Source organism: Phyllostomus hastatus, unplaced genomic scaffold (genome assembly GCF_019186645.2).
Source record: "Phyllostomus hastatus isolate PE091 unplaced genomic scaffold, TTU_PhHast_1.1 phas_scaffold_385, whole genome shotgun sequence".
Taxonomy (NCBI): domain Eukaryota; kingdom Metazoa; phylum Chordata; class Mammalia; order Chiroptera; family Phyllostomidae; genus Phyllostomus; species Phyllostomus hastatus.
In genome coordinates, this window is record NW_025334026.1 from 15,964,609 (window position 1) to 15,980,382 (window position 15,774).

The 15,774-nt window shown below is 41.1% G+C and overlaps 1 protein-coding gene across 2 annotated transcripts; it reads right to left on the reverse strand.

Moving 5' to 3' along the window:
* Window positions 1–3,195: 3,195 nt before the first annotated feature.
* Window positions 3,196–15,415, reverse strand: ZSCAN21 (zinc finger and SCAN domain containing 21). Of its 2 annotated transcripts, none has more exons than XM_045819707.1 (4): window positions 15,365–15,415; window positions 6,371–6,861; window positions 5,891–6,083; window positions 3,196–4,449 (listed from the first exon to the last, which is right to left on the reverse strand). In XM_045819707.1, exons 2-4 carry the CDS (start codon window positions 6,764–6,766, stop codon window positions 3,611–3,613), a joined length of 1,428 nt encoding a protein of 475 aa, XP_045675663.1. In that variant the 5' UTR covers window positions 6,767–6,861; window positions 15,365–15,415; the 3' UTR covers window positions 3,196–3,610. The 2 variants fall into 2 exon arrangements, with proteins under 2 accessions (XP_045675663.1, XP_045675661.1); XM_045819705.1 differs by having other exon boundaries at window positions 15,232–15,395.
* Window positions 15,416–15,774: the final 359 nt, after the last annotated feature.

A 15,774-nucleotide genomic window follows, 5' to 3' on the forward strand; every position in this document is an offset into this window, starting at 1 on the left:
TTTTGGTTGTCCACATTTGGTCTAAGACAATAAATAGAAAAGGCAAATACCATTAACCTCTGTGGTCAGGAGAAGAAATATTCTACAAAATGTCTAAAATGATCTACATGGCTCTTATGTAGATGAGCAGGTAGCCTAGGTGTTGGAGGCAGACAGAGCTTCAGTGAGAATTCTGGTTCCACCACTTAATTGCTTGGTGATCTTGAGTCTGTTTCCTCATACTTAAAATAGGGATATAAAGAAAACAGGGATATGATCAATGGTCAATTTTATGTTATGTATATTTTATCATTTAAAAATAATTGAAATGTAAGAATATATTGGTTGTGATATTACTTGAAATGTAACAATAGGAGTCAAATTGGTTTATTCATCTAGAATCTTGTTTATGAATCATATATTGAACTATATTTTAAGTAATTGTGAATAGACTAATTGTGAATTTAAGCCATTATATAGAACTGAGACAGCTGTTTGAATTCTTTCTTGTCATCTCAAGATAGATCAGACCCTTCTCTCAGAAGCTGACAGTCTCCACCAGAGACAATTCTGGAGGTGGGCTGCAAAGGAAACAGCTCCTGCCCTCTTTAGCTCCCATTTCCGGGCTAGCACTGAGGTTAATCTAGAACTTAAAAAGTCACAGTGTATTTCCTGAGATGCACAAAGCTGCCACCTCATCAGCAGCTACACATTTTACTGGAGTAACTGAGTATCCTCAATTTATCAGATCACCACGTGTGGAAAGACAAAGGAGTGGGGGCATTGCTGCCCACTCATGTTGGGGGTGGGACTGCCAAATAAGGTACAGGATGCCCTGTTAAATTTGAATTTCAGATAAAAATTGAATAATTATCTGGAACCCAAATGTAAGTCTTGTGCTTTATTTACTAATCTGGCTGCCCTATCCAAGGGTACAGTGTATGTGTGTGTGTGAACCTGTATCTGTATGTGATATGGGAGGAGGCTCACAGTCATCTTCAGACCAAGCCAACCTCAAAGCCCCCTGGAACGTCATTTCCAGTCCCTCAGGGATCCTCATTCACTCTCTTGGAGCTGAGCAGGCACTGGCTTCCTAACCATGGGAGGTGGGCACTGGGATTGGAGTGGTGCTTGGTGTACCACTTGCCCCACTTGTTACATTTCTCTGAAGGTCCCCATCAGAACTGAGCACTAGTTGCCCACAGAAATCACTAGTTCAATAATGCACTATTGCCTTTCCCTCCTCCTCTCTCCCCCAGTTCTCCCTCACTCTTGCTTCAAGTCACCTCTCTAAATAAACTGTCTGCCCCCAAGCCCTTGTCCCACGCTATTTTGGGGGAAATCCAAGCCATGACTGTTGGTATTAGATGTGGCCCTAGAAATCCAGCTCTCAGGATCAGACTCTGGAACAGATCATTCACTGGTCAGATGACTTAAAACGAAGCCTGGTAATAGATGCAGTGATGGTAACTTCTGGCTTGCTGTAGTATGGCAATTACTAAGCTTCTCACTAGTTACAGCAAGAGATGAAGCACATGTAGAAGGGGAAGCATTAGCTTACTCAGTAGGTTATGTAACTTGAACATCACTGAACTTCTTAGCAGTATCTGCGCTCTCATTAGCACCCCTTGTTGTCCAGAAGTCACAGGTTATGTAAGCTCACATGGAGTAACTGAGTATCCTCAATCCTTAACTGAGTATCCATTCCTGTCACCTGCCTTTGCTGAGCTGACACCTCTCTCAGCTCAGCTATGGACCCATGGAAGGCTCCCTTAGACTTGTTGGTGGAAGAAACTGCAGTTCTGCAGAGGACAGGTAATGTTAGTGTGAATCAAGAAGGCATTGTTGATTCACTTTCCTCAGGAATGGCCCTAGGGCCAGTGTGAGAAACACAGTGGGCAGAGTTGTAAGCAGTGTATCTGGCACCAACTTTGTACAGAGGGAGAAGTGGCCTGGAGTAAAGATTTCATGGTCTCCTGGGCTGTGGCAAACAGCTTGTCTAGATTAGGAGCCTGCAAAGAATAAGGTTGAGTCTGGAGACAAGATCTGAGGACTTCAACTTACAGAGGGATCTATGGAAGCTGAAATGAAGTGTGTATATCTTTGTGTCATATATCAATGTCCCTCAGAAAGTACCCACTGCACAGAAGGTGTCAGGAAAATAAGGGCTAGTACAGACGTGGGACCCAGTCACCTCACCAAAGCAGGATGAAAGGCAGGCCTTCAGGCTTAGCAGGCTCTTCCTTCATTTCCCTCATGCGAAGCAGCTCCAGGGGCCCTACAGATAATCAGCGGCTATCTACTGGTAATCATGAAATTCTCTGTGGGCCTCCATCATGGTTAACGCATAAACAGAACTTACATAAAAGGTACTAAGAGTTAAGGTGCTAATAGGACATCCAGGTCATCAACAAGCTACTGGAACAGTAAGAATATTTCAGATTTCAAGTATAATTGATTTTTTTCAGTAACGATTCTCTCCCTAATATATTTGGCTGTTGCATAAAGACCTGTTACCAATAGTTTAATCTGATCCCAAGATGACATACAGGCAATTTCCAGAGATCAGAGCTGATACTAGACATGACACTTTCTTGCTGTCTCTAATCCTGGCATATCAGGTTTGCCTGACCACTATGGCTGCAGCAGTAGACAAAACACTATTTTAGTGACTACTACTAAGAGGTGAAAACTCAGAATACCACAATAAGCAAGTGACAAGAGGAAGGAGTGAAGCAGCTGGGTTTGTAGGTGAAACAGGAGGACCTACCAGCCAAAAGACTTTTTATAAAGTATAAAGAAGAATCTTAAGAAATCAAAGAGACTGCAGTCAGAAGGAAAAGACAGGATGGACTTAAGGTAATCAAATTGTGTATTATTGACTTCTGGAGTTCAGAAGAAGGAAGATTCTCAGGGAGTGTCAGATTTTCAGACTTTGGCAAAGACAGAATATATACAACCAAAACGCACAGAGGCTGACAAAATGTTCCCAATGATGAAATGTTTTCAGTAGGCAGAAAAAAACAGCACAATGTAGTCCAAGATACAGCTACTCTACACTCTATTGCAATTTCCTAATACACATATTCACTCGCAAGTACTAAATGTTCTATTTATCCCAAATTCAAATTTTCCAAAAGGTAAACCAGTAGGAACAGTTTTTTCCTAGAATAATTTGATAAATGTACCATTTATTATAGTATCAGTCCTGAAGCATTACAAGACATTATACATTTATTCTGCATCAGATTAGATTGTGTTCAAATGGCTCAATTCTTTACAAATCACAAATCTTGAACACATATTAAAACAGTTACAATGTTTCTCCATAATTGTACTTGATACACATTTTAACTATACACAAGGCAATGCTGGCATGGTTAACAGGTCCTCAAGTATGGTGAGGGGATCCTGAACCAGTTAAGCTGGCGAGTGCAGAGTCCACCACCCCCTCCAGGACCTGCCCTACTACAATGCCACCGCCCTCACTCCTCCAGTGTCCCTTGATATTGAGTGAAACAAAATCTACCACTGAAATTTTCATTACAATTACCTGGCTTCTCCCTAGCATTCTTGTTCTAAAGTTAAAAAAACAAAAACAAAAAAATCACCAAGAGAGCATACTTGACGGTTAAAGCACTTCTCCCTCTCCAGTGTGGACTCTCTGGTGTTTGGAAAGATTTGACTTACTACAGAATGTTTTTCCACAATTATCACACCAATAGGGTTTTTCCCCAGTATGGATTCTATGATGTTTATTAAAATTGGAGCTGTGGTTGAAGGCTTTTCCACACTCCTTACATTTATATGGCTTCTCTCCGGTGTGGAGTCTCTGATGAGAACTAAGACCTGCATGCTGGCTAAAGCTCTTCCCACATTCGTTACACTGGTAAGGTTTCTCCCCAGTATGTATTCGATAGTGCCGAATGAGGCTGCCTTTACCACTGAAAGCTTTCCCACAATCTTTGCACTGATATGGTGCCTCCTCAGTGTGTATTCGTTGATGTTTAAGGAGATCTGAGCTCTGGCCAAAGGCTTTTCCACACTTACAGTCATAGGGCCGGTCCACCAAGTGTGTTCTATAGTGAAGGGTAAGGTTTGAGCTGTGGCTAAAGGCTTTCCCACATTTGGTGCACACATAGGGTTTCTCCCCAGTGTGTGTTCTCCGGTGTTTAGTAAGATTTGAGCTATTACTAAAGGCTTTTCCACACTCAGCACATATGTAACGTCTCTCCCCCGGGGCAGGTTTACTGGGCATTAGTTCTCTACCTTTCTTGGAACCTTTGCCTAGGAGAGGGGTTTTTGTTCCTCTTTCTTTCTCAAGATTTACCCACTGCCTTTCTGACCTGGCCTCACATTTACTGGCAATAACCATGGGAATAATATCCTTTTTGAATTCTTCTGCATGAGACTCTTCAGAATTTTTCTGCTTATCTGTTGATTCGTCATTCTGGGTGTTCGATTTACAGTCTGAAACAATAAACAGAATAAGGATGTGAGTTGTTTCCTGTTCTGAGAAGAAACCGTTAAAGGACAAAGAGAACCATTAGGTGATATTGATGAGTTTTGAAGGGTGACCAAATACTGCTCGGAGAGGTCACAATACCACAATGATACAAATGAGCCATCATCAAATCTAGTTTACAATACCAGACTGTCACACGAGCTCCCTACCAGAAACTATTATGGCATAAAGAGCACCTGGTTTTTTCTGCCAGGAGAAACACTTCATATACAAAGGGCAGTAAGGCAAAACCAAGCACACTGGGATAGCAGCAAAGGAAATGGGTGATGCCCAGGAAGAATGAAACAAGAAAGATTGCTGAAGGGTCAAATTTGATTAAGGAAAAGAAAAAGGATAATTAAGGGAAAAGAGGCTAGTGGCAAAGTCAGAAAAATTCATATGCTCACAGAAGTTGAATACAAAAGCAATAAAAGAGAATGTTCAGTCCATCTATAATCATTCCAGTCCAAGATCCTTATTAATTTGAATGAAAGTAAGCACTTAACTCCCACCACAGTTCATTTAATCTATTATACACTGGCTATGTCTTGTAATTCTTTTCATTATAAAGTAACACTGTTGAAATCAGATCAAAGCAGTACATCTTTTTAGAGCATTTCCCTTAGGCAGTCATACCACTAAAACTCCATTTAACCGTCCACACACGGAAAAAGGGAGAAGAGAAGCTCCCTCTGAAAAATGGGCTGTCCTTGAGCACAGTGATCCCCTCACAGGTACAGAAGCCCCAGTTGACAAAGGTACTTTCTTCTAACTCCCTATTCTCTTATCCTTCCATCTGTCTCCACCTGACCATCTATTTCCTTCCTTTGCCAGCGTAACCACTCAGCTGCTTCCAGGCTCACCCCTACTCACTGTCTGCTGGTAACTGTAGCAGCAGGAGCTAAAATCTCAGTCTCCACGGTGAGCAATCATTTGGCTACTTATACAGGCTTCCCTTCAAGTTGCCATGCACTATGTGTGGGAAATAAGTAACTTAAAAGTTAAAAATTTTAAATAGCCTAATGAGGCAGAGGTTGAAAAAGAATTTACCAGGGACCATTTATACATAATCCAAAGCTAATTATAACAGGTTCAGTAAATCATTAACTAACAAGTTTATTAGATTAACCATCTCTTAATTTATTCACTCAACCTGTCTACCCCTCCATAAACAGTCCCTTTATTAAACTCACTTCAGCTGAACTTATTAGACTTCGATATCTGTTCCCATGCCAGGACCTTGACTGGAACACACCTGAGTGAGGAGATGGAACTCATTCTGCCTAGTCAGCCAAAACTATCAGGTCAATCCAGGGAACCACCTCATAATCAGTGATCAGAGTTAGTCTGTTTCTTCAACCACAAAGGCCTGGGGCACCGAGGAAGGACCTTACAGATGGTTCCTACCTTGGTTCTGTCTCAGCTCTGAAGTGAAATCCTGCTCTTCCCCAGTCTCTTGGATGTACAGGGGTCCCCAAGATTCATATTTGGGACTTGTCTCCACAGACCATGTCTGTGTGCTGCTCAGGGATTCCTTTGCTGTTCCTGAAGACGACATCTTCTCCCACACCTGTTTCTGTTCATTTGGAGGAGGTGAAACCTAGAGACAATTAGGAATGGCTAGGTTTATGCAAAGCTTACTTTAACTAAAATGAAAGAAAATCTTAGGAGAGCTATGTAGAATCTCTAGGAAAGAGAAAAGAAAAACACCTCCCTTCAACTCTCAAGGCTAAAGCCAGTATAGGTAGTAGGGAAAAAAGAAGGACATGTGCTCTAACTCAGCAGAAACTTTCATTTACCTCTTTGTATTGTAGGGACAAACCCATTCCTGCCTGGAATACTATGCTCCCAATCTCAGAGGATAAAAAAAGATTCCCCCCAGCCTACCTGCTGTCCCGGTTCATCCAGTTCTTGCTCCAGATCCTCCAGGAGAGTGACAGCTTCTTCAGCGCTCTCTGGACAGTGCTCCTGCACCCAGGCCTGCAGCTCTCGGGGCAGGATGGTCAGGAACTGCTCAAGCACCAGCAGCTCCAGGATCTGCTCCTTGGTGTGGATCTCTGGCCTCAGCCACTCACAGCAGAGCACCCGGAGCTGGCTGAGGGCCTCCCGGGGTCCAGGTGTGTCATGGTACCCAAACTGCCTGAAGCGTTGACGGAACATCTCCAGGCTAGGAAAGCACTTCCCTTTCTCCTCCTCCTTGACTTTCACAATCACGGGCCCCACCTGCTCCTGTGGAGGCCTAGGGCCCACACCTGTGGCCATGCGTGGCACTTTGGTCATCATATGGACTCCGGAAATAGCTTCACTAAAGATAGGGCTCTGTGTAGCAGGAATACTACTTCCTTTGGATTTCTGGTTCTTTAGGGCTCCAGAGTCAACTTAAGAAAATAAAATATACAAGTAAACAGACAACAGAATCAGTCTATAATTGGCACTCATTAAATATATTTTGAAAGAAAACTATATAAATTAGTGAATCCTCTATGTTGTGACTGGGCTTCCTGACCATGTTTTCAACTAAGCTGCAATTTTCACAGGTGTTTCCATCCTGGATTTGGATACCTACAGCAGGAAAACTCCAGCAGTCTCAATAAAGAGCCAAACAGATAAAAATATAGGTGGGTGTTTGTTATATGAAGTTATATCAATAATAAAGGTAGAGACCATAGAAAGGGTGTATAAAAAGCTTATATAAGCTGAAGATGATCTCATCTTATACTTCTCTCTCTGCTCATTCTAACCAGCCATACTGTTCCCTGGACATGTGAGGCACCCTCCCACCTCAGAGCCTTGTCCACGCTGCCACTAACACTTCCTGCAGATGACACACTTCTTCCAGATTATGCATGCCCGCTCCCTCACCTCCTCCAGGTTTGTACTCAGATATTACCTTCTGGCTGAGGCACCCCGACCACCCTGTTTTAAACTGCACACTACCCTCCCTTACATGGAACTCCTTATCCTCCTCTTCTTTTCCTTCAAATTATTTACCACTATACAAATACTATATATTTTATTTTTTAAAATTTAGCTGATTGATGTTACTCTGTCACATTGATGCTTCTATCCTTCTCTTTCTCCCTCCCTTCCTCTCTTTCTAAAAATAATAAAATCTTTGAAAAATAGGGCAGTGTGAACTTATGTTCAGTGTAATACAGACAGAGGTTGATACAGAGTTAGATAAGTGTGTGTGTGCCCACATCTTGGTTTCTAAACATCATTCTTCATTAAAGGAACCAAACATGGAGAGATGGCTAATTCTAGGTCGGAGAATACTGAAGATGAACCTGGACCATCTTGTAATGCCAGTAAGTATTTAAAAAACCATCAACAACAGTGAGGCGTGTCAAAGGAACACAGAAGCCTGAGTTACAAAATACATAATGTAGTACTGGCTTGTAACCTTAAGTATAGAATAAATATCCATAAGCCCATACTGATGTGAAGCCTGAGTTACAAAATACATAATGTAGTACTGGCTTGTAACCTTAAGTATAGAATAAATATCCATAAGCCCATAGTGATGTGAAAAAAGGTGACTGAATAAATAAATAGAGGAGAAAAGGCAAATCTCCCATACAGAATTATTCCAAATAATTTATGTAGATACTCCCCTCAAGAAGGTGCAGCTTAAATCTCCATTCCTTGAGTGTAGGCTATACTTACCAACTTGCTTCCAAAGAGAGTATAGAAAGGGACTGGGGAAATCACACAATCACATCAATAGATGCTGAAAAAGCATTTGATAAAATCCGGGACCATTTATGATAAAAACACTGAGAAAAGTGGGAATAGAGGGAGTATACCTCAACAAAATAAAGGCCATATATGAGAAACCTACTGCCAACATCATACTTAATGGGCAAATACTAAAAGAACTTCCCTTAAGATCAGGAACAAATCAAGGGTGTCCACTTCCACCACTCTTAGGCATCCAAACTGGATAGGAGTCAGTAAAACTGTCATTATTTGCAGACAACATGACTGTGTACACGGAAGATCTATAGGCTCCACCAAAAAACTACCTGACCTAGTAAGTAAAATTTGGCAAAGTACCAGGATACAAAGTAAATATTCACAAATCCACGACATTTCTGTACACTGACAATGAACTACCTTTTGAACTTCTCTTTAGAAAGAGAAACTAAAAAAAACTCCCATTTACTATAGCAACAACAACAACAACAAAAAAGTACCTAAAAATAAATTTAACCAAGGAGGTAAAAGACCTATATTCAGAAAACCACAGAACACTGAAGAAAGGAACTGAGAAAGATACAAATAAATGGAAGCATATACCAAGTTCATGGATTGGAAGAATTAACATCATTAAAATGTCCATATAACCCAAAGCAATCTATGGATTTAACACAATTCCTATTAAAATACCAGTGGTATATTTCACAGATCTAGAACAAATACTCCAAAAATTTATATGGAACCAAAAAGACCCTGAATAGCCTTAGCAATCCTGAGAAAGACAAAGTTGGAGGGGTCACAATACCTGATATCAAACTATACTACAAAGCCACTGTAATCAAAAAAGTCTGGTACTGACATAAGAAGGGACAAGACACATAGATTAATGGAACAGAATAGAGCCCAGAAATAAACCCATGTCTCTATGGTCAATTAATATTTGACAAAGGGAACACAAGCATACAATGGAGTAAAGATAGTCTCTTCAATAAACGGTGTTGGGAGATCTGAACTGGGACATGCAAAAAAAAATGAAACTAAACCATCAACTTATACCATACACCAGAATAAACTCAAAATGGATAAAGGACTTAAATATAAGTTATGATATGTGAAATCATAGCAGAAAACATAGGCAGTAAAATTTCATATATCTCATGCAGCAGTATTTTTGCTGATACATCTCCTAGGGCAAGGGAAACAAAGGAAAAAATAAACAAATGGGACTACATAAAATTAAAACTCTTCTGCACAGCTAAAGAAACCATCAGCAAAATAAAGAGGGAACCTACAATATGGGAGAACATATCTGCCAATGATACATTGGACAAGGGTTTAATCTCCAAAATATATAAAGATCTCATAGGACTCAACACCAGAAAGACACACCGTCCAATTAAATAATGGGTGAAGGACCTGAACAGACACTTCTCCAAGGAGGACATACAGAGGGCCCATAGGCACATGAAAGAATGCTCAAAATCACTAGCCCTCTGAGAGATGCAAATTAAAACCACAATAAGGTACCACCTCACACTGGTCAGAATGGCCATCATTAATAAAACAACAAACAAGTGCTGGAGAGGATGTGGAGAAAAGGGAACCTTCATTCACTGCGGTGGGAATGCAGACTGGTGTAGCCACTGTGGAAAATAGTATAGAATTTCCTCAAAAAAAAAAATAGAAATGGAACTGCCTTTTGACCCAGAAATTCCACTGCTGGAAATATACCCTAATAATCCCAAAACACTAATTCAAAAGGACTTATGCACCCCTATGTTCATAGCAGCGCTCTTTACAAAAGCCAAGACTTGGAAATAGCCTAAATGCCCACCAATAGATAAGTGGATCAAAAAACTGTGGTATATTTATATAATGGAACACTATATGGCAGAAAAAAAGAAGGAATTTCTACCTTTTGTGATAGCATGGATGCAAATGGAGACTATTATGCTAAGTGAAATAAGCCAGTCAGTGAAAGACAAATACCATATGATCTCACTTATAAGAGGAACCTAATGAATAAAATAATGAGCAAAATAGAACCAGAGGCAGAGAATCATGTAACAGACTGATGGCTTTAAGAGGGGAGGAGTCAGGTGGGAATTATTTGAAAGAAGGTGAAGGGATCAGTCAAAGAACATATATGAAGGACCCATGGACATAGAAAACAGTATGAAGATAGATTATGGAATTTGGGGGGGCTGGGTGGAGGGGAACAAGGGAGGAAAAATTGGGACAACTATAATAGCATAATAAAACATTAAGAAATAAAAAATTTTTAAATTAGGAAAAAAAAAAGAAGGGGGCTGGGACAAAGTAACTATAGGGGAAAAACACGACAAACACCACCTCACCCACCTGATCCAAATTAACATCATTATGGAATGTTGGGAACTGCCCTGCCTGGTTCCAGAAACTGTAACCCCCCCATGACTAAGGCTGAGTGACAGACCCTGGGACCCTAAGCCACTAAGGAGACTCTCTGGCAGTAGCACCACCCCTGCCCACTTTACTTCACCCTGCCTGGCCCCCAGTGCATGACCAGTTAGCCGATGACATGTAAGAATCCTCAAGGGAGGGACTACCTAAGACAGGCACGGTCACAAAGGGGCCTTCAGGGAACGACTTGGGGGGCTATGTAGAAAGGGGGTGATGGACCCTCACCCCTTGGCTTTGACATAGCCTGAGTCCTCATTCTGTCTGCAAGAAGTCTCCTAATCTCTTGGCTGCCTTACTTCCCCTGCTTGACCTAAGTCTGAAACAATGCTGGAGGTGGGTGCGGCCCTGTGCTGGAAAGGGCAGGTTCCCCGGGGCAATCAGGCCTGAGAAAGAATGCATAAAATCCTGTGAAACCTGCTTTGCGAATACCCTCAATTTAAATGATAAGGGTCCAAGCATGAAAAGAGTCTGTCTCCCCAGTTTTATGGCCCTTTTGCTATCTGACCCTGACGTAAAATAAGCCCTCAGAGAATATTATCTATTTGATTATTATTGCCTGACAATGACTGATGAGCTTTCCATAAACGCCCTGTATTCCTATGCAAATTAAAGTCAATAAAAGCCTGTCCACGCAAGGTTCCGCGTGCTCTCCCGGAGAGAGTGGCTAGGCTGTTCCTTTTCCTCCAAAGGACTCGGTAGTCCGTGTGAATTTGTCTGGTCTCAGCCACAATGCTGTGGACACTGCTTGCTGGCATCTGCATCAATGGAACACTACTCTGCCATAAAAGGTGAAACACTGCCATCTGCGACAACATGGTCAGTTCTTGAGGATAAGTGAGATAGGTGAGCCAGAAAAGGAAAATAACTATATGACTTCACTCACACATAGAGTACAAAAAAACACAAAAATTACAAATGAACAAACAAAACAAACACAAAACTCATAGATACAGGCATCATAATGGTAGCTACCAGAGGGGGAAGGGCAAGATTGGTAAAGGGGTCAAAATATATGGTAATGAATGAAACTAGATTTTTGGTGTGAGGAGCATGAAATAGAGTATACAGATATCGAACTATAATGTTGTACACCTGAAATTTATTTAATGATATTACCAATGCTACCTTAATAAAAACAATTTTTAAAAATTCTTTGGTCCTTTTCAATGAACATCTGAGCAAATAATGTAAACAGTATAACAACTTTAGCTCAATGTGTTTCTGAATACTTCTATTACTGTTATGAATGCATATTTTTTTTACTGTTAATAAAGGGAAGAATTAGTATTTAGTATTTCATAGTTCAGAACTTAAAGGAAAGGATCTGGAAGAGACAGGTCTGCCCTATAATTTTTTAAAAAAAGATTAGTATCATCAGTGATAAGTCATGTGTCCTGGTATGAAAAAAATTACTTTGCCCTGGCTGGGTATCTCAGTTGGTTAGAGTGTCATCCCAATACACCAAAGTTGTTGGTTCAATCCCTGGTCAGGGCACATACAAGACTCAAGCAATGAATTCACAAGTAAGTGAAACAACAAATTCATGTTTTCCTCTCCCTCTTCCTCTCTCAAATCAATAAAAAACAAAACAGAGAGAAGAGCACTCCCCTCTGCAGTCTTCCTCCTCAAAATGCATAAACCCAGTCTAATCATGAGAAAAACATCAGACAAACATTTAGGAACATTTTACAAAAATAACTGACCAGTAGTCCTCAAATAACTGTCAACTTCACCAAAAACCAGGAAAAACTGAGAAATTGCCACTGACCAAAGTACACTAAGTAGACATGAAGATTAATGTCATGTGGTATCCTCAATGGGATCAGGGAACAGAAAAGGACATTAGGGAAAAACTAATAAAATCTGAATAAATGGTAGAGCTCAGTTAACTATAATGTACCAACGTTGGTTCCTTAGTTGTGACAAACGTACACAGTAATGTAAAATGTTAACAAGGGAAACCGGGTGAGAAACAGATAGGGACTCACTCACTGTATTATCTTTGAGCTTCTCTAAAACTATCTTAAAATGTTTATTTAAATTAAAAATATGGGGGTTTGGGGTAAAGAGCAGCTTTAGTAAATGCTGTTCTATTATGGAAGGGTGGTAAAGAGAAATATGACTGTTATTTCAACACTTATGAACTTCAACACTTATGATACTGAAGCAGACCATTCTTAGAATTCAATAGACATTTAAAAAGTTGTAAAGCCATTTTCTTTTATGATTACGATTATTTTTCTCATTCAAGGACATTTTTTCATTGTTTTTAGAGAGAGGGGGAAGGAGAGAGGCAGAGAAACATCTATGCAAGAAAGAAGTATCATTTGTTTTGCTTCCGTACGTGCCTGGACTGGGGATCAAACCCGAAGCCTAGGTATGTGCCCTCACCAGGAATCAAACCTAAAACTTTTCAGTCATGGGACAACGCTCCAACCAACTTAGCCACACCAGCTGGGGCTGGGATTATTTTTTAAAAGGCACATGCCTTGTCAGCAATAATAGTTAATTTTTTATTTTCTTCCAGTAACTGTCAGAATATTGGCCTAATGAAATAGTTTCTATAGATCTATTTCAAACATAGCACAAAGCCTATTTTTTAATTTTATCAAATACTTTTAGTTTTGAATTAGTTGGCAACATTATAATAGTCCTTCATCTTCTGAAATCACATAGGCCATTTTCCAGTTTGGGAATTCTATCTCCACAGGCTCAAAGGCTATCTGCAGAAGTTAAATCTGCTGGCCTTAGCTGGGTAGGTCAATTGGTTACACTGTGGTCCTAATATGCTAAGGTTGCAGGTTCAATCCCTGGTCAGGGCACATACAAGCAGCAACCAATAATGCATAAATAAGTGGAACAAATATGTTTCTCTCTCTCTAAAATCAATACAAATGAAAACAATTTTTAAAATATTTTTAAAAACACTTAAGTTTGCTCATGTCACCCAGCTGTTTATAATTACTTAAACTTTTTGCATGGCAAACAAATCCCAATCTGGCCTCTGCCTCCCTTTTCAGTCATCACTCCCTTTATCATTCCCTATGCTCACTCAATGCCCAGTTCTCATAAGGGCACTGAGTCTACTCATCTTTCAGATGAGATTGGGAGCATTCAGGGTGGTATGGCCATAGACTCTACTTGCCTTTCAAGTCTCAGCTGAACAATTAACCCATGCAAAGATGCTCAACCTTAGTTACAATAAAGAAAATCCTCCCACCCCTCTGACCAGCAAATATTAAAAAAAAAAAAAAAATCTGATAATCCTCTGGGTTGGTTTTTTTTCCACCTGAAGAAAGCCAGTAATTTCACATTTGTTCATGTTGAGTTTGTCTAAAGGTTCATTTAGGGGAGCCCTCCAGGTCTTGGCTTCTGAATTTTTCTTTAAAATATTTTATTTATTTATTTTTAGAAAAGGGAGAAGAAGAGAAGGAGAGAGGGAAACACAGATGTGTGAAACATGGATGGGTTGCCTCTCGTACACCCCTAACCAAGGACCTGCCCTGCAGCCCAGGCATGTGCCCTGACCAGGAATCAAACTGGTGACCCTTCAGTCTGTAGGACAGCACCCATCCCACTGAGCCACACCAGTCAGGGCTGAATTTTTCTTAATAAAATGCTCATAAAATAAAAAAGCATGTACACAGAAAATGGAGGCTTCGTTACTAACTCAGATTGTCTTCAACTACTGTGAACTACGTTTTTAGGTTGTCTAGAATGTTAGGCTAAAGACATCCATGAAGCAAAAGTTCATGGTCTATAAAAAAGAAAGCTTTTGTTCTGTTCCCAGTTTTTTCCCTCCCCTCCCTTTATGCCAATTTCCCAAAGCATGTGTATTCTTATAAAAGTGCCCCAAATCCATTTGGAAAATGAGGCATAAATAAATCAAATGATCGTAGATTGTAACAATTTAATGCCAGAATGCCTTTAATGTACTCAAAGTCTGCACCTGAAAACTCCCACGCAGGCAAATCTGATAATTTTGAGGCCCAAAATTCTGTGAGATGGTTCCAACTTTTCTTCAAATCAAATTGTGCATAACTTTTTTAACTTGTCTTCACACTTCAGTCCTATACCAAACTTACTTTCTCCATAGTAACCTTATGCTGCCTGAAAACAATCTTCTTGTTTCTTAACTCTTTTCTTATCCACAGTTGTTTCAACTGTTCCTTAAATAGCACAGATTTCCAAGTACCTCACCAGCCAGATCACCTTTCTCTGGACAAACTCTGTTAACAAATGGTCCCCAAATACCGTGTTTCCAAACTTGAGCAGATTCCTGTTATTGGCACGCTTTCTAACATAACAACGACCAAGCGGACTATTTACTCCCTTGATCAGACATAACCCAGGACTTCTAAAAAGGCTGGGTTTCTCAGAGGAGGTCCCCAAACCCCTCCAGCGTGTTTCATCAATTAGCCTAGAGTTCGGACTCCCATTAAGAGCCAGGAAAATAGAAATGGCAGCCCCTGTTCGACTCAGGGAGCGCATAAGAAACTGCCTGGAAACTGCGAAACAAAGTTTCATTTGTTAAAGCCCTGGGAGGAGAAAAAGGCTTTCCAAGGAACAAGCGCCTCTGGGGCTGGGCAGGGGTACAGGGGTCCTACCTATAGCCCTTCCAAGACCGGTCTGGTGGGGTCCTCGGGGGCCACAGCTGTACACCCACTTCTTCCTCTCCGAAACGGTTCACCTAGGCTCCCTCTTCCGCCCGTCAAGCTAACCGAGGATGAGGAGGCTCACCGTGAGTCAGGCACTCCTGGCGCGGGGACACCTAAACACGCACCGCGGCTGGCGCAGCCGGAAGTGCGTCATAGCACCGCCCGCCCACAGTAGTGCGCGGCCGCAGAGACCCCTCTAGGAATTCGTGAGATACCGGCATCTCGGTGTCTTGGTGTACGCAGGAGATTGAGGCTTCCACGGGTCTTGTCGTTCCGCCCCTTTTAGGTTTTTACTAAGTAAGGTCCGACGTGAAGAAGGCAGCTTTGGCCAGAAATGAGCAAATTGGGAGGGATGAGGTCTGAACACCGTGACATTCCACCTGAGAGAATTTGGAGCATTTGTTCTTACCTTAGGTAGAAGACCGGGGGTGGGGAGGAGGCTGAATGAGGGACAAAGCTGTCTTAGTTTTCTAATATGTGAAGTGTTGTCAT